The sequence below is a fragment of the Geotrypetes seraphini genome, chromosome 4 (assembly GCF_902459505.1).
Source record: "Geotrypetes seraphini chromosome 4, aGeoSer1.1, whole genome shotgun sequence".
Taxonomy (NCBI): Eukaryota; Metazoa; Chordata; class Amphibia; order Gymnophiona; family Dermophiidae; genus Geotrypetes; species Geotrypetes seraphini.
In genome coordinates this window covers 213,196,005-213,215,959 of record NC_047087.1, presented here as the reverse complement: position 1 = coordinate 213,215,959, position 19,955 = coordinate 213,196,005, and the positions used below count along the sequence as shown (strand labels likewise).

Sequence of the window (19,955 nt, the reverse complement as noted above, 5' to 3'; positions counted from 1 at the left end):
AATCTACTATACCTACCTGCCCACTACCCGCAATAGACCTTATGGCTCAAGGTGGCACCTATATGGTTAGTTTTGGTGGGCCTACACTTTCCATTATAAATGTTATGGTTCTATATGTTCCACTATAAATGTTATGGTTCTATATGGTTCACTACACCGCTCACCAGGTTACTCCTGCTAGGCTTGATGTTCTACTAGACTTTTCTATATCAGGTGATACTGTGGGTCATTACTTAATTCCTTCAGTATCTTTTTGGCACTTAGATGCTTTTAATACAGGTCTAGCTCTGAATGTCTTAGTTCTGTCCTAGACATCTTGGGAAAGGTTTGATTATCACTGCAAAATGTCTAAGTACTAAGCACTCCCAAAGCATGCCCAGAACATACCTATAACATGCCCCCTTGAACTTTGGATGTTCAGCAGACAAGAAGTCTACTAAGATGTTCAGAAAATCATTTTCAAAAATCAGCACTTAGACATTTTGACAGGAAAAACATCAAAGTGCTGGTTTATGCCATTTTTTTATATCTTTGTGTTTTAAAAATGAACCCCATTGTTCAGTTCTGAGAAGTTATGTGTAGTTTGCTTGCTTAATTTTGGTTGTTTATATTTTTTTTGGGGGGGTGGGGGTAGAAGAGAAGGGCAAAGGGTAAGGAAGTAACACTGGCAGTGGGGTGAGAGGGATCAATTCAGCATTAGCTTCCATAACATTTGTGAAGAGAGAATTATTCCCTCCTCATGTCCACCCCAAATTATAGCTGAATATTAGACTTGCTGATCTGTCCATGATGCATGTGGTACAATTCTATAAAGTCTGGAAGTCTGTTTATGCAATATTATCTTTAAAAGTGACACTCAATTATATTTCTATGTTTGTGCAGAAAGTGAAGGATCATTTGCCCTAAATAACACAAGTGGATCTATTTCAGTTATCAAAAGTCCAAATGAACTAAAGAAAGAAGTTTATGAGCTTAAAATCCAGGTATTGTGCATCACTTACTGGCAAAAGTCTACAATCTATTCACTCTGTGCATCAGATTTAAGTACTTAAGGTAATGTATGATCAAAGATACAACTGTTATGTCTTCATATACATGAGTTTCTTTAAGCAATAATTTAACTAGGGAACATTAATTAGCAAGATAAAGAATGCTTAGGCTTCTGTTGGTGTATTTGTTCAATCTGCAAGGGTTTTTTTTTCTTTTCAAAAAGGATCATAAAAAAATTTCAGACATCTCATAAAGTGTAAATAGCAGCTGTTTGGAATTTTACTATGTTTGTGTCTGGATTTCATTGGTATTTTAATTAATGGTCAACAGTACCGTCTGCTGTTATGGTCTTGTCCCCTTCCACAGATCGCTTCTAATAGCTTTACCATTACTTTATGCATCAGAAATGTTGCAAACAAGCTGAACACCTTAATTTTAACTCTTAAATACAGCTGACAGTAAGGGTCTCATGCAACAAATATTTTAGCATACAGTAGTTATTTGGGAGGTAATTCTATAACAGAATTCCTAAGTAAAATTTCCAAAAAAGCACCATTATATAAGCAACCTAGACAGTTATATGTTTTATGAAGTAGACTCCCAGAACTTCTCCCAATAGTGTAAAAATACCCTGGCACAAATTTACACCTACTCCAAAGCAGGTATAAATAACATATGTACCCTCTGCATACACACATGTACTTACATCACAGTCATCTCCACTTCAATTCAAGCTACACTCCTGGAAATGCCTACATGCAGATCATGTAAAGTTGGTGCTATCTTTTCATGTACCAACTTTTTACATGTATGTACCACCACACAATTTTATAATAGCCATTTCCCATGTGCAAAACAAGTTTTACATTCAGAAAATACTTTATACAATTACCCTAGTAGAAGCTGAGAACCTGTGAGAATATAAGAATATCAATGTAAGTTACTTTTAAGTTGAGTTATTTTACCACAAGTCGAGTTATTTTAGCACAGAATCCCATTGTATGCAATCGGACCTTGTGCTAAAATAACACAACTTATGGTAAAATAACCCATCTTAATCATAACCCACACTGATAACGTTCTCCCTTAATAGTCATCCACATTGATAGCTTCCTCCCTAAATTCCTATGCAAGTTAACTATACCAGAGGCTCAGATCAAAGAAAAATTTGCTTCGCAGCTCTTTATTGCAAACTCTTACTCATGTTTCCTTTAAAAGTATCAGACTGAAAGGGAGGGTCAATATGGCACTCACACTTTACCTATGATATTTGTTGCAAGGGAAGTGCAAGGGAATGCTCTGTGTATACTCCTCTGATATACAATAGTCTCCATAATTGTGTCTGATCTTTATCAATGAAGCAATCTCCCAACAGTGGTTAAGCTCACCTGACTGATTAGCTGATGGCTCAAGCAATAGTGTTTTTCCTGTAGATGACCAGTTACAAAATGGCCTACCTAATATGAGTGATGGACCGCTGAAAAGTTCTCAGCCCAACCAACAGTTGGGGCAGTCTCCATCCATTCTTAGTCCAGCAATTGCCAACTTTTTTTGTTCCGTATTTTCCCGATTGAAAGAAAAAAATGGAAAATCACCGGACTAAGGCCTAAATTCTATAAACGACATCTAACTTTAGGTGTCCACAATGTGGACGTCCAATGACTTAGGCATCCAAATAAAGTGGATAATGAGACCAATTAATGACTTTAACAAGCATTAATTGGAACTTAGACATCCAAACGCTGGACGTGATTCTACAAATAGACGTCCACAATTTTGTGGATGCCCATCTAAGTTGTACCTAAATAGAGTCCAAAAGACCTAGTTTTACAATTCAGATGTGGTTTAACAGCTGAGTATGTGGTGCAGTGGTTAGAGCTACAGCCTTAGCACTCTGATGTTGCTGGTTTGAATCCCCTATTACTCCCTGTCACAGAAGGGGGGGAAAAATTAATAAATAAAATAATAATGGTGCCAGCATTTCACTGCATAGAATTTTAATGAAAAATAGCATAAAATTGTCTTTCAAATGACATCATAATAATGAGATGTGATAACATTATAGACGTTGTGTAGACATCTATGTGACGCCTAAAAGGCAAGTCTGTAAAGGACATCTATTTAGACACATCTAGACTCGTTGAGCACGATTCTCTATAGTGCGTCTATGCATTATAGAATCACATTCAGCTGGACGTCTAAATGACGCCTAAATTTTGGAGAATAGCACAGAGTGTAGGTATGTTCCTGATACCAGCTTTACTCTTAACCCCTGACGTAGCGCATTGAAGCAGTGAAACAGGTCCCTGTCACTTCTGGACAAGACAACAGAGTTGAATCTAATGGTTGGATGGTTGGTTGGATGGATGGGCCAGTTTGAGACATCCATCTGCTTCGAAAATGAGTACCATATGAATAAGTGTGTCTTTGTAAAATAGCACCTTCCAGCTTCATTAACATAGGTGCTCTATCATAAAATTACCCCTCTTAGTCTGTATTTTGGTTTGCAACAGGTATCAGAAATGACTCCAGAAGGCAGTGTATTAGCTCATGCTTTTACTGTAGCGACTATAAGAGTTGTTGACCTCAATAACCATCCTCCAACATTCTATGGCGAAAATGGGCCCCAAAACAGATTTGAATTAACAATCTTTGAACATCCCCCAGAAGGAGAAATTCTGAGATGGTTGAAGATTACAGTCAATGATTCTGATCAGGTAAGTTTCTGAAGAAATCTGTATACACCTACTGTTTATATGTGTATGTAAGGATGAAGGAAGTAAGAGAAGGGATATTAATTCAATCATTTATTCATCTGTTGACATGTGTCATGAGGAACACATAAAAAGTGCAGTTACATCAAAGCTTCAGCTGGTAAAATGAAGGCACCTAAGGATAATGTCTTGTTGATTTTTTAAAAAAAGTCTTTATTGGTACAAATTGAATTGACCCGTCACAGTCCATGTTATAGCTCCACCGAGCCTACATCAGGGTCATGTAGTGGAAAAGCATATGAAATCTATAATGCAAATAAATTGATATATCAAGGAAACGGATTCTGTATGAACGTGATTTCTGTTTAGCTCTTACAGTTGCTGTGCTACTAGCACATGTGTTCCCACTAAGGCTTTGTCCCAGGAAATGAAAACACCCCAGGAAGGGCCATTTCCTGAGGTGCTTTCATTTCCTGGTTAAGAACATAAGAATTACCATACTGGGACAGACCAAAGGTCCATCAATCCCAGCATCCTATTTCCAACAGTGGCCAACCCAGGTCCCAATTTTGGTTCCTTGATATATCAATTTCTCTTCATTAGAGATTTCATATGCTTTTTCAGCAACATGACCCCTTATGCACTGTAGGCTCGGTGGAGATGAAACACGGACCGTGCCAGGTCAATTCAGTTTGTACCAATAAAGCCTTTCTTACCACAAGTCATTATCCACAGGTCCCTACATTTCCCCAGTTGAAGCATTGATGCAACTGCACTTTTTGTGTGCTCCTATTTTGTTTCTGTGGAGCTTCTGGTTCCCTCTTTGGACATTTGTCATGAAACAACATGCATCAGTACTATTTCCATTATTATAAACTTTACCTGTTTTTTCAAACTCACTTCATCCCTCCAATGGTTTTATTCCTATATGCCCTTTTTCATATTATCATTCACAACATTTAGAGGGGGTTTTAATTGAAACACTGAAAAATAGAAAATGGCGGCAGATAAAGGCCATATGGCCCATCCATTCTGCCTAGCCATATCAAAAAAGAAAAATGACTAAAAATGACATAAAATAGCATTTATTTATTTATTTAATTTCAATATTTATAGATCATAAATCTAACAACCCTAAGTAGTTAACAAAAATAAAACATTCACAATATATTAAAAAAGACATACATTACAAAACTAACATAAATCAGACAAATACTGTCCTGCTAAAAATGCACAATGCAGCCAGCTTTGCTTTAATCTTATGCTCCATAAAACAGCGAAAATAAAATGGTCGAGCTCCTTTCTAAAAACAGCAAATTGTATAGTTTTCTTATTGCAGGATGTAGGGAGTTAAATAGCTTAGATGTTTTGCTTGCTAAAACATCCAAATTGCCATTTTCAAAACACTTTTCTTAGATGGTTTTCCATGTTGTTTGTCTGCTGCACATGGAAGGGCTCCTATTACTAGGCTGTGCTAGCAGTTTTAGCGCGTACTTAGCACGTGCTGTGTTGCCGCGCGCAGTAGACGCTAAGGCCATCATTGAGCTGGCGTTAGTTCTTGGTGCATAGCGTGGGGTTAGCACGCGCAGCAATGCAGCGCGCCCTAAAAACGCTAGCGCACCTTAGTAAAAGGAGCCCTAAATCTCAAGAGGCATGTTGGGGGCATGTTTTGGGCAGATTTATGATTTTGGCCATTTTTCTCCAATAATAGAACATTGCAGAAAATGTCCATGAGAAAACTTGGATGTTTGAGGCTAGATCTGTTTCAGTAATAAATAAATGTCAAAAAACTGGCCAAACTGACCACATGACCACTAGAGGCATGAAGGCATGGCCCCCACTTACTTCCACTTACTTCCACAGGTCACTGATGCCCTCCTACTCCCCAAACATATGAATGAAATGATGCATGCAGCCTGTATGACAACTGCAGATGTTATGGCCAGTAACAAGCAAGCAGTAAACAGGTGTCTGGAGTAGTCTAGGGGTCGGTGCAGTGGACCATAGAGATGGGGGCCAGGCCCATATCCCACTCTAACTCATATACATGTGAGCTCTCCAAAACCCACTCAAAACTTACTATGCTGACATATAGGTGACACCTGAAGGCCAAAGGGCTATTTGGGTGGGCTCACTGTACAATGTAAGGAGGTTAAGGTGAGATGTGTACCTCGGACCTTCTCTGTGAAGTTTACTGCCGTGCCCCCCTAGGATAGGGTTATCAGATTTTTGGGAACAAAAATCTGGCCCAAGGACCCACCCCAGGCTCGCCTAGTTCCACCCAGCCATGCTCTGTTCCACCCGAGTCATGCCCAGTTCCGTCTCCAGCCCCGCCCCCATGCTTGTCAGGAGGGCATCTGTGTGGTGTGATGTGATGATGTCATACGCATGTGGGCATGCACATGATATCACTGCATTGCATCTGCACATACGCAGATGCTGTCCTGACGTCACTTCGAAAAGGAGGAAATATCTGGGGAAATCCGGACAACTGGTAACCCTACCCTAGGGTGCCCCATTGCTCTGCTGATATGGCTAGTCTGCTAAGAATGCTCAGCCCTCCTACTTCTCAATGGCTGGTTTCTGTGCATTTTTCATTTTGGATTTTTTTTTTCCCCAAAAAAGGTTTCAAAAGATACATACACTGAGGATAAACTTATCTGGGAAAAATCAAATTTTTAAACAAAAAAAATAGATGTTTTCCTCTTTTGAAAATAAATATGTTTACTACTGGATTTTGGTTGTTTCCCACAAAACTTCTACACTCGGATTTAGACTTCATATTTTTATTTTTTTTTAAATCTTTATTCATTTTCAAATCAAACAATAAGTGCTCAAAAAATATCATAAAAGTACATTTCCATATAGCACTATAATATCTAATACATAAAATCTAATAGTGTAAAATCCCCACCCACCCACCCTTCATCACATTCTCAACTAAAATAGAATATACTAATGGAAATGATAAGACTTTTAATAAAATATGGGGGCCATTGACAGCTTTTTGTGATGATTAAACACCAGTTTTTCTATTGAAATATACACCATGATAATGATAAAGAGGGGGATGGGTTTATGTTATATTTCTGTATATTAATAATAAGATTGGGGAGGGTTTATATATATACAATTGTTGTTTATCTTGATAGATCTTCCAAGTGTTGTTTATGAGACAATGTATGGTTTTACTTTGTACACTTGTTGATTGATTAAAAATGAATAAAGAATTTTTTTTTAAAAAAAGAATATACTATATTATACAACATATTGTAACATGTATTAAATTACATCCCAAATTCACCCTCCCCCTTAAGTGTGCTAGATAAAACTAAAAATGAAAAAGAAAAGGAACAGAAAGGAAATGATGTCTATTCATCACAATACTTTTCCAATGACCTCCATATCTTTACAAAGTTATTATATGTCCCTTTTTGTACTGCTATTGCTCTTTCCATCTTAAAAATGTGGCATAACAAATTCCACCAGAATGTGTAATTAAGATTCTTGTGATTTTTCCAATTATTGGTAATATGTTGAATGGCAACCCCTGTCATAACTAATAAAAGTTTATTATTATGTGATGATATTTGACTCTTCTTCCTCAAAGCCATTCCAAATAAAACAGTATCATAGGAAAGCGCAACATGGTTTTCCAATAAAGAGTTTACTTGAGTCCAGATTGAATTCCAAAATAGCTTAGATTTAGACTTCATATTGAAAATGCCCCTCCACATCTTCCTCCCTCTAAGAGATCCTGCATGCCTGTCCCACTCATTCTTGAATTCAGATAGAATTACAGCCAAACATACAGCAGATTTGAATTCCTAAGTCTGATCATCGCTGTTTTGTGATCTGCTTCTAATATACTGTAATACTTGATATTCTTAAGCAAAGTATTACATTGAATAAAGAAATAAATACATTGAATGTGGTTCATAATGGTGAGAACAGATCAGAAGGTACTTTCAAATCTTGAATGAAATAGAAATTGTAAAAGGAATATTAATTGTATTTGTTTGAAATGTTGCTAGAATTAATAAAAGCTGAGTATGAATTCACACCATTATACAGTAAGGGGGTAATAATAATTAAAAAAAAACGTCTAAAAAGTGTCCTAAATGGCTACTTGGACGATCAAAAAGCCTGATCGTCCAAGTACCCATAACCAAAGCTGGTTTTTAGACGTATCTAAAACCAACTTAGGCCTTTCCCCTGCCTCTAAACGCACAAAGAGAAAAGAGGTGTGCTTAGAGGAGGGAAAAGGGCGGGCAGTGGGTGGGAGGTGGGCCGACCTACACCTAGCCGTACAATAGGTATAACCAATACAGTTTAGTCGGCACTTAGACCTTTTTCACTTAGACGAAATAAAACCAGGTCTAAGTGCTGAAAAACGGGCCGCTGATCTGATGGCTGCTGGCGCCATCAGTTCAGCGGCACGGCAACCTAACCATCGCGGCAGGAGAGATGCCTCATCTCCCCTACCGCGATGCCATCAATCTTCTACCCGAACTGCCGCGACCCGCAGCAGTTCGGGTAGAGGAGTGATGGCATCGCGGTAGGGGAGATGAGGCATCTCTCCTGCTGCGATGCATCACTCCCCCCCCACACACATAACATCGGGCCAGGAGGGAGCCCAAACCCTCCTGGCCACGGCGACCCCCTACCCCCACCCCGCACTACATTACGGGCAGGAGGGATCCCAGGCCCTCCTGCCCTCAACGCAAACCCCCCTCCCCCCAACGACCTCCCCCCCCAAGAACCTCCGACCATCCCCCCAGATGACCCTCGACCCCCCTGGATGACCCCCACGACACCCCCACCCCCCTTCCCCGTACCTTTGGTTTAGTTGGTCGGACAGACGGGAGCCAAACCCGCCTGTCCGGCATTGTCTGCAGCACATGAACCGCACGGCATTGTCTGCAGCACATGGATCCCAGGCCCTCCTGCCCTCAACGCAAACCCCCCTCCCCCAATGACCGCCCCCCCCAAGAACCTCCGACCGCCCCCCCCAGCCGACCCGCGACCCCCCTGGCCGACCCCCATGACACCCCCACCCCCCTTCCCCGTACCTTTGGTTTAGTTGGCCGGACAGACGGGAGCCAAACCCGCCTGTCCGGCAGGCAGCCAATGACGGAATGAGGCCGGATTGGCCCATCCGTCCCAAAGCCCCGCCTACTGGTGGTGTCTAAGGCGCCTGGGCCAATCAGAATAGTCCCGGGAGCCTTAGGCCCCTCCTGGGGGCGGGGCCTTGGGTGGGCCCATGTGCCTCAGGCCCCGCCCCCAGGAGGGGCCTAAGGCACCCGGGCCTATTCTGATTGGCCCAGGCGCCTTAGGCCCCACCAGTAGGCGGGGCTTTGGGACGGTTGGGCCAATCCGGCCTCATTCCGTCGTTGGCTGCCTGCCGGACAGGCGGGTTTGGCTCCCGTCTGTCCGGCCAACTAAACCAAAGGTACGGGGAAGGGGGGTGGGGGTGTCATGGGGGTCAGCCAGGGGGGTCGCGGGTTGGCTGGGGGGGCGGTCGGAGGTTCTTGGGGGGGGCGGTCGTTGGGGGGAGAGGGGTTTGCGTCGAGAGCAGGAGGGCCTGGGATCCCTCCTGCCCATAATGTAATGCAGGGTGGGGTTAAGGGTTCGCCGTGGCCAAGAGGGTTTGGGCTCCCTCCTGGCCCGATGTTGTCGGGGGGGGGGCAGGATCGGCTGGGCCATGAGGATTTGGGCTCCCTCCTGGCCCGAAAACTAGCGGTGGGGGGGGTCGCCATAGCCAGGAGGGCTTGGGCTCCCTCCTGGCCCGATATTGTCGGGGAGTCGGGTATTCGGGGAGTCGGGGGGGGGCAAGAGGGCTTGAGCTCCCTCTTGCCCCGATCATGTCGGGGAGTCGGGTATTCGGGGAGTCGGGGGGGGGGGGCAAGAGGGCTTGAGCTCCCTCTTGCCCCGATGTTGTCGGGAAGGGGGTTCGCGGCTTGACATGGCAGGAGGGCTTGGGCACCCTCCTGCCTGGATCGTTGGGGGGGGGATTCTGTAACCGGTGTTGTTTTTGACAGGCACCGGTTACAGAATCCAGCTTTTAGGCGAAGGACTGGCTCCTCCTTTGCCTAAAAGCCCTTCTGTTGGACGTTTGTGGCCTAGACGTGTTTTTGTTTCATTATGGCTAAAAAGTGTAGACGTGCTGTGGGGGTACTTGTAGACGTAGTGGAGATTGGGCGTTTAGGCAGAAGAAGGCCATAATCAAAACATGGACGTTTGTTTTGGTTATGGACACTTTCCCTGCTTCTGGGTTGAACGTTTAGGGACTTAGGCCAAAAGGGGACTTAGACGCTTTTTTTGATTATGCCCCTCCACGACTCTAATTACTGAAGAAGTCTAATTACTGAAGAAGTGGAAGGAAGTGTTTAGAGCAAAACACATCAAAACTGCATCTTTGCTCTATTATGTTTTATAAATACCTGCAAGACCTCTGGAGCAGATATACACTGGCAGAACTGGGACAACAACATGATATAGGCAAGGGTTTTTTTTCTCCTTGCCATTTCAAATCTGGACCATGGTATTTCCTCCTAAGTTGTTCTGTTCCTATTATTCCTTTTTTTTTTGTCTACTTTAAATAAATGTAGGTTTTAAATATAATGAATTAAAAACTGAGATACCACCATGTAGGTTTTTATTTTATGACCTCCAATTCTGGGTAGGCCTGAGCCAAAGAAAGTGGCACAAAATTTTCTCTCATATGGGCCCCCTACTCAAAATATAAATACAATAGCTGGCAGGGATCCACAAGCCCCGCCATCTGAAGACCTTCTGTTCTGGCGGCCTGAATTCTACCACGCTCAGCCATTCGTAATGCCTAACTTGATTAACTGATACCAATAATTGGCATTTAGGGCCTGATTCTGTAAACAGCACCTTAATTGGCATCTGCCTATAAAAATGGCACTGACAGTATGTCAGTCATGCTTAGGCACCATTTAAATACCCGCAGCTAACTGTGCCTATCATGCTGGCCTACATTGCAGATGCCTAAGATCTTTTGAGAATCACATCTAGTGATGCAGTTTTTAGTACGGTGAGCCGCGCTGAATGGCCCACGCTGCTCCCGATGTTCATAGTGCAGTTTAATAGAAGAGGGGGCAAGTGTATAGCCCTTGATGGAAACAGCCCCAACTTTGTTGGTTGGGCTGAGAACTTTTCATCGGCTCCTCATAATCAAAGTCGGATCTTTCACTATTTCTGTATAGATTTGCTTAGGCATCATTGTGTTTCTTAACAACCTTGTTTTGATACAGTTTCTCTCTCTCCTCACAGGGAGCCAATGCTAAGTTCAACCTGCGCTTGGTTGGACCTAGTGGAATCTTTCGAGTAGTCCCACAGACTGTGCTGAATGAAGCTCAGGTGACAATAATTGTTGAAAACTCTGCTGCAATAGATTATGAAAAGCTCCAGTTTTTGACCTTCAAGGTACCTCACCATTTTACTTACCGCCTGTCTTGCTGTACTGCCTTCACACCATCTCTCTTTTCCAGATATTGCATTTTGTAGGATCTTTAACATTTTAAACCAAATTCATAAATGAGTTGATTATAGAAGCATCCATCATTGGAATTGCTCAGCACCACTGAACCTCATGAAAGACTTCTAGATAGCAAGTAACCGAAGTAGTAGATTGCGCAATTTGGCTGAATAAATGGACATTTCTACTTTATGGTATGTTTGGAGCACACAGCAACAGAAAAATTTTCAACAAATGATGGTGTGCAATGTTTACCAGTCTCTGTAACCCACTTGCTAAACTGACTTGTCACAGTAAACCATTATTTATTTATTGGGATTTATTAACTGCCCCCACCCCCAAGGAAGAGTCAGATAGGCCTGGAGAGGTCTACAGGTAGGGGTGAAAGAAAGGTGGGGACTTTAGGAAGCAACTCATGACTGTGGGTGGGGCCAGGTGGGAACAGGAGGGAACACTTGATCTACTAAGGGGTCAGTGGGGAACTATTGATTGGAGAGGGGGAGGACTTTTGAGATACCTCCTATGCAGGTCTATATTCATCAGGATCAGTGTAATCTCAGGCAGCCTAAACATGTCAGAACTGATATTCAGTGCCGGTGCCTGGACATGTCCTGAGATACTGACCTCCCCTGGATGAATATTAACTGAGTAATCTATAAATTAATGCATGTTTAAGATTATTGCAGGCTAAAAAGTTCTCAGTGTTAAAAAAAAAACCTTTATTAAAATGAGTGTATGAAATGTGTAGGGAGAAAGCCCAAATGAATCAATAAATTTGCTCTTTGTGCATCCTTAAGTGGTTATAGATGATTTTCCTTTTTTTTTTTTTTTATTCAATTTTCTATAACATCCTCCCAGGGGAGCTCAGAATGGTTTATATGCATTTATTCAGGTACTCAAGCAGTTTTCCCTCTCTGTCCCGGCAGGCTCACAATCTATCTAACGTACCTGGGGCAAATGGAGGGAGAGGATTAAGTGACTTGCCCAGGGTCACAAGGAACAGCGTGGGTTTGAACCCACAACCTCAGGGTGCTGAGGCTGTAGCTTTAACCACTGCGCCACACTCTCTGTCTCTAGCTAAATTATATCTAGATATTCAATGCTGGGCAGTGTTCATACAGAAGCATCAAATAGCCGGGTACATCCAGACATGATGTGACCACCAGCAGTTACACAGCTCCCAGCTGATATTCAGCTAGGATCCGCATAAGGAGATATCTAAAGATCCCTCCTGATTCTAACCTCCCCCTCCCAGGCAACAGTTGGACCTCCAAGAGCAGAGTCCCCTCCAGACCCCCTTCTCCATTTGAGCTGGCGCTGGAAAAGAATGTGTCCCTCCCAACCCTGTCTACCTAGAAAAACAGCCTCAATTCATGAAAGCAAGATTGGCAAGGGATACTGAGTTTTGTGAGAGCTTCAAAAAAAGTATAGGAGAGATATAAATTTTAAAATAAATAAAATGGTTAATACAGACATTCATGTTCTAGCATATAAATGTTTATGTTGCTATTTCATGTCCAATTTGTGCATTCTTTCTAAAATGCTGCCCCCCGTGAATAGGCTTGGATTGAAAATTTTCCTAACCAGCATAATGCTATCCTTTTAGTAAAGAGACAAAGGGAGGGCGGAGCTTGGAAAAATCTGAGAAATTAGCCAACTCGCAGTGATTTTCAACTGCTTTCCAAATAGCAACAGGTTAATATTATCTGGATAGCAACAGCGTTGATCACTGTACAATGGGGAAATTCTATAACTGGCGTTAAAAAAATGCGGCACCAGGGCCCCAATTCTATAAATGGCATCTAAAACATAGGCGTCAAGGAACATGGTGCTTAGTTCACATTACTCTTAATTTAGGTGCCATTATTGAATCATGACTAGTAGCACCTAAAATGGACTTAGGCACCAGTAAGCACACGCTCCTTACATATGCCAGGGTTTTCTTGGCCTAAATACCAGTGCCTAAGTACAAAACAGGCACTTACATGCCAAACATTTCGACGATCTACCCACAAACCATTCTTGCTTTCTGGTAGGCGCCTGCCTGAAAGTGGTGGGCGCCTACCATCTTCAATTAATTTTAATTTAAGCCAATTATGAGCAGCTAATTGCTTGTTATTGTCGCCTATTAAGCTTATAAAATAATGAAGTTAGGCACCTAGATTGGCTAGGCACACTGATCTATGGGCTAGATTCACAAACCTGCCCGATCGGGCCCAAACTGGGCCTGATCCGGGCAGGTCCGATGAATTCACGAAGACCCAATAGGCAGATGGGGGCGATCGGAGGAACGCCCCCATCTGCCTTCCCAGATCGCTCGATAGCAATCCTCGCGCATGCGCAGACCATTTGTAGATGTTCTGCACATGCGCTGGACCTCAAAGGCCAGCATAGGTTTATTTTATTTTTAAAAAGGCGATCATTTTAATGGAGCCCGTGGTTTTAACCCACTTAAACCCACGGGTTAAAACCACGAGCTTGCAGTGCAGGGAAGGGAGGCAGGCAGGCAGCGTATTCGGGGCAGGCAGGCGCATTCGGGGCTGCAGGATAGGTAGAGGCTGACAGGGCAGAGAGCAGGGCAGCAGAAGGCAGGGCAGACGGAAAGGGCTTCAGCGACTGGTCCTCAGCAGTCGCTTTTTTTTTGATCGACCAGCCCAGTCGGTGTTGCAGGGTTTTGTTTAGTGAATCGCGTCCCTGATTACTTTGCATGCCATTGCCTTCATTTACATGCGCAGATCGGAAGATGGTCAGAAGAGAGGTAAGTGAATTGGGCCGGGGTCGCTAAGGGGTCGCAAACCTATCGGTACACAATCGGTTTGCTTTGTGAATCTAGCCCTAAGTGCCTAACTTTAGACATCTCTTATAGAATCTAGGCCTAAGCACTATTCTATAAAGGGAAACAAGAAACAAAAATTGGTGGGCTGCACATCTCTAGTGAGCTCTATTGTAGTACTCTTAAAAGCATACAAAACATAATCAGAAGGAGACAATATCACATAAGAATTCAGTAAAACCTCTCTTCAAAGATAATGCTCATACTGGTTCAATAATGAGTTTTGTTTTATTATTCAAACTTCTTTATTGAAATTTTTTTTTTTTAATCCAATACAAAACCCAAGAGAAACAATCAAGCATACATGAGATCAGTTCAGGTTTGCTGATATATAATCATCTAACCACACCTTCATATCTACGATACAAACATACGTTATTCCACCACTTAATAAGTGTAGAAGCATCCTCCCAACAGGTAGCAACAAGCTTCACTGCAATCATTAGTAAATGATCCAGAAGTCATCTATCAGCCTTGAGAACTGGAATGGGTAATCCCAAAGACTTCTAGATCACAATCTTGTTTGCTAGCAGCTCCCGGTAACCAAACACTCTAGAAATCTGAGACTAAATCTCTTCACAATAGGCAACAATGAGTTTTGTTTTAATGCAGAGAAGCTGTGATAGAAGTCTGAAGGTAGCCACAGTACACCTGGATGTTCAGTCTGTGATAATTAGATTGCTTCCTGGATTCTTTTGGAGCTAAGTCCACTTGAGTGCACTGATTTGCCCTTATCGTATTGAAGTCAGCAGTCTTAAAATAGCTCCTTTGCATCTTCTCTGTCTCCTGTATAGAATACAGATATTAAATATAGTCAGTCAGGCATAGGGTTACCAGATTTTACTATTGTAAAATCTAGACCCATGGCCCCGTCCCCAGGTCCACCTAGTTCTACCCAGTCCCGTCCCGTTCTACCCAAGTTACGCCCTGTCCTGCCCCAGCCTCGCCCTCCCGCCCCCCCCCGACCTGTTCTCGAGCTCAGAGTTGCATCAGGAGGGCATCTGTGCATGTGCAGGTGTGACACCTTAGCAATCTCAGGCAAGGTATTCTCATGGTTTAAAGGCTTCCTACAATCCAGAACCTACAGGGTTAAAACAAATAAAGAAAAATCTGAACCATGGTCCAACCCCTGTGGAGTTCCCCAGGGATCACCTCTTTCTCCCACACTATTCAATTTATACATAGCCTCCCTCAGCTCCTACCTAGACAAACATGGCATAACCTCATACAGCTATGCAGATGACATCACCATTCTCCTCCCCTTCGATCAACCAGAATCCACCATGACAGGCACAATACACAGAACACTCGAAACAGTAGCAACATGGATAACAGAACACAAATTAAAGCTTAACTCTGACAAAACAAAATTCATCCTCCTAGAAAACAGCAAATCTCCAACCTTAACAAACCTAGTAATAAACTCAATCTCATACCCCATTCAACCCACACTAAAACTTCTTGGAGTACTGATTGACAGAGGCTGTACCATGCAACCACAAATCAACAAAGTAATAAAAGCATCATTTGTGACTATGAGAAACCTAAGACAAATCCGAAAATTCTTCGACAGGAAACAATTCCAACTTTTGGTACAATCTCTTATCCTTGGACTAATAGACTACTGCAACATACTATACCTCCCCTGTCCAGCAACCTTGATAAAGCAATTACAAACAATATAAAATACAACCCTAAGACTCATCTACTCACTGAAAAAATATGACCACATCACAGCAGCATACCACGACTCACACTGGCTCCCAATACAAGCAAGAGTATACTTCAAATTCTACTGCTATTAATGGAGAAAGCCCAACCTACTGGAACAACCGACTAACCCAATCCACCTCAACCAGGCACAGGAGAGCCCACTCACTATTCACACACCCACCAACCAAAAATGTAAAATGAGGAAAATTATATGACAACCTAATAGCCACCAAGACAGATAAATCACCAATCTGTTGTCTTCGACCACAGACTACAAAACCATCAAAAAAGAAACCAAAACCCTACTCTTCAAAAAAATACATAAAACCTATCTAACACAAACAGTTTCTTCTCAAACTCCACCTACCACACACTCCACCCATATCTAATCTAAAATGTTTCTAATTACCCAACATGTATCTCCTTAACTTCTCGACAATTCTTATGTAATACTTATGTAATTCTTACAACAATTCTTATGTAATGTTACAATTCTTGTAACCTGACAACTCTTGTGTAATCTGCCTTGAACCGCAAGGTAATGGCGGAATAGAAATCACTAATGTAATGTAATGTGTCATGCATATGACATCACTGCATTGCATCTGCGCATGCACAGATGCCCTCCCGATGCATTCCCGAGCTGGACAAAGTGCCGGGTTTTGAAAAGCTGTCCGGACACCTGGACATGTCCTCTAAAAAGAGGACATGTCCAGGTAAATCTGGACATCTGGAAACCCTAGTCAGGTAAACATGAGATGCATAAAGGAACTGATGCATCTGTAGATAAGGATAAATTGAGGTCAGTTTGGTTTCCTATTGCATTCTAGGATGAACCAGATGAGAAAGAGAGGTCAACACCTTCATGTTCATAGTCAAATTATAGAAACATAGAAACATAGAAGATGACGGCAGAAAAGGGCTACAGCCCATCAAGTCTGCCCACTCTGCTTACCCACCCCCTGTCTATGTCCTAATGACCCAATTTCCTTATCTTGACCCTTGTAGGGATCCCACATGAGTATCCCATTTATTCTTAAAGTCTGGCACGCTGTCTGCCTCGATCACCTGTACTGGAAGCTTGTTCCAATGATCAACCACTCTCTCTGTGAAGAAATACTTTCTGGTGTCGCCATGAAATTTTCCGCCCCTGAGTTTGAGCGGGTGCCCTCTTGTGGCCGAGGGTCCCTTGAGAAAGAAAATATCATCTTCCACTTTGACACGTCCCGTGAGGTACTTAAATGTTTCGGTCATGTCTCCCCTCTCCCTACGTTCCTCGAGAGTGTAGAGCTGCAATTTGTTCAGTCTCTCTTCGTACGAGAGACCCTTGGGCCCCGAGATCATCCTGGTGGCCATCCGCTGAACCGATTCAATTCTGCGCACATCTTTACTGTAATGTGGCCTCCAGAATTGCACACAGTACTCCAGATGAGGTCTCACCATGGCCCTGTACAACGGCATTATGACTTCAGGCTTTCGGCTGACGAAACTTCTATTGATACAACCCAATATCTGCCTTGCCTTAGATGAAGCCTTCTCCACTTGATTGGCAGTTTTCATGTCTGCACTGATGATTACTCCTAAATCTCGTTCTGCTGAAGTCCTAGTTAAAGTTTCTTCGTTCAAGAAGTACTTCCTGCATGGATTTCCCCTTCCGAGGTGCATGACCTTACATTTCTTAGCATTGAAGCCTAGCTGCCAGGTTGAGGACCAACTTTCCAATGTAAGCAGGTCCTGCGCCATATAATTCTGTAAACTGCATTCACTTACTATATTACATAGTTTGGCGTCATCGGCTAATAGTGTTATTTTACCTTGAAGCCCTTGAGTCAGATCTCCTATGAATATGTTGAAAAGGAGTGGACCCAGGACCGAGCCCTGCGGCACTCCACTAGTCACCTCCGATGTTTTAGAGAGGGTACCATTAACCACCACCCTCTGAAGTCTGCCACTCAGCCAATCATTGATCCATGCAGTTAGTGTCTCTCCTAACCCCATCGATTCCATCTTGCTTAGCAGCCTGCGGTGTGGGACACTGTCAAAAGCTTTACTGAAGTCCAGGTACACGATGTCCAAAGACTCTCCCAAGTCCAACTTTCTTGTTACCCAGTCAAAGAAGCTGATGAGATTGGATTGGCAGGACCTACCCTTGGTGAATCCATGCTGACTGGGATCCCGAAGATTCCCTTCATTCAAGATCATGTCCAATTTGCTTTTAATTAGTGTTTCCATGAGTTTGCACACTATTGATGTGAGACTCACTGGTCTATAATTCGCAGCCTCTGCCCTGCAACCTTTTTTATGCAGAGGAATGACATTAGCTAATTTCCAGTCCAGGGGAACTTTCCCCTTACTTAGGGAGAGATTGAATAGCTCAGCCAACGGTTTCGCCAGGACATCGCTCAATTCTCTGAGCACTCTTGGGTGCAAATTGTCTGGTCCCATGGCTTTGTTCACCTTGAGTCTTACCAGTTCACTGTAAACTTCACCTGGTGTGAACTCAAAATTCTGAAACGGGTCTTCTCTGCTTTGTGTTGCCTTCAACTGCGGACCATGTCCCGGTGCCTCACAGGTGAAGACTGAGCAGAAGTATTCATTCAGTAGTTCGGCTTTATCGGAATCTGCTTCCACGTAACTTCCGTCCGGTCTTCTAAGGCGTACTATCCCGCCTGTGTTCCTTTTTCTGTCACTAATATACCTGAAGAAGGATTTGTCCCCCTTTTTAATGTTTTTTGCCAGAATTTCTTCCACTCAAAGTTTTGCCTCCCTAACTGCCATGAGGACACTTACATATGGGCAGTCTATAGAGGAGCTCATATACCCACTAGGTGTGTATTGGCGCCATAAAATTTGAATTTCAAATCAATTTTGCGTGTGAATCATCTTTAACTAATGCTCATACAATAAATTTACTTCTGTATTGAAGAAGCCCCCTGTTTTGGGGTCTCCAAGAACTGAACACACGGCACTTGATATGCTAATATGAATAATATGATATTTATTAATAAATCAAAACAGTTTACAAGAATAAACCTTACAGCATATAGAGTAACAGAGTATATACTGATACACCAGGCCTGGGAACAGCAGATCTGTTCTGATCCCTTAGCCCAAGGAGCTATCTTTTATATGCTTTTGATAGCTCAAGGCCACGTTGGTGCATATTACATTTTACATTTTTATTGGTTAATCACATACGTCATTACATTTATTAGTCTATTGGTTGGTTAGTATTTTGAGTGATACTGTGCGTCACACCCTTTTCATTATAACTACTCTGCTTCCCTGTAAATGTCCTGTTAATATACCAAGATCCTCAATTCTGAACACCTGGGTCCAACTGTGGTTAGTCTTCTAAGTTTCATATCCCTATTCTTATGAAACTTCTAACAGATGACCATGTTGACTTGGGTGGAGGACTGTTTTTCACAAGAATTGTTATTTTCAGCATTGCTTTCTGCATGACTTGCTCTTCTCAGAAAAGCAGAAGTATGCTTTTCTCAGGAACACAGAAAGATATTGTGTAAAAAGCTAACAGCTTTAGTCAAAATGTATCTTCAGCCATTTCAGGCTTCTCAGCAGCCATCTTAGGCCTTTAATTGTGTTGGCCTGTTTCTACTATTCTGAGGATTTCAGGGGGTCTTCCTTCACCTCTAGTGTCATAGAGGACTTTCAATCTTCACCTGTACACACCTGCACAGTTCTTCCTCTTCTCCCCTTCTTTCCTCAGTATGCAATGTGCGCAAACCACACAAATGTTTGAAAACACAAAGGACTTGATTCTATAAACGGCGCCTAGGTTAGGTGGCACTAGATATCCTAATCACGGACATCTTGTGACACCAATAGTAATGCACTGATATTAAAACCACCTGTAGAGCTAGGTCTGAAGTTGGCTTTGATGTTTCAAAAACCTTCCTCTAGGCTAAAAAGACATGGTATTAATTTCTCCACCTTCCCTTCAGATTACAAAGTAGGTCTTTTCTATTTGCAAGAATGTTCTATTTCCCCCCTTCCCCCCCCCCCCCCCAATACTGCTTCAGAACCACAGATGGAGTAGGCAGAGAAGCCCTGGGCCTGGGAAAAGGGAAGGGAACAGAGAAGGTGACCAGACAGTGCAATAGGGCTTTCGGTTTAGTATGGGGAGGGGCAAGGAGAAAGGACATGGCTTGGCCTAAAACTAATATACTGATAACATATA

The 19,955-nt window shown here is 42.6% G+C and overlaps 1 protein-coding gene across 1 annotated transcript in view; it reads left to right on the top strand.

Annotated features, from left to right (window-relative positions):
- Positions 1-19,955, top strand: part of CDHR1 (cadherin related family member 1) — a 197,983-nt gene that overhangs the window by 118,108 nt on the left and 59,920 nt on the right. The window contains exons 10-12 of the mRNA XM_033943576.1: positions 887-983; positions 3,504-3,707; positions 11,004-11,156. Of these exons, the coding sequence (XP_033799467.1) occupies positions 887-983; positions 3,504-3,707; positions 11,004-11,156 (454 nt within the window). The remainder of the gene's footprint in view (positions 1-886; positions 984-3,503; positions 3,708-11,003; positions 11,157-19,955) is intronic.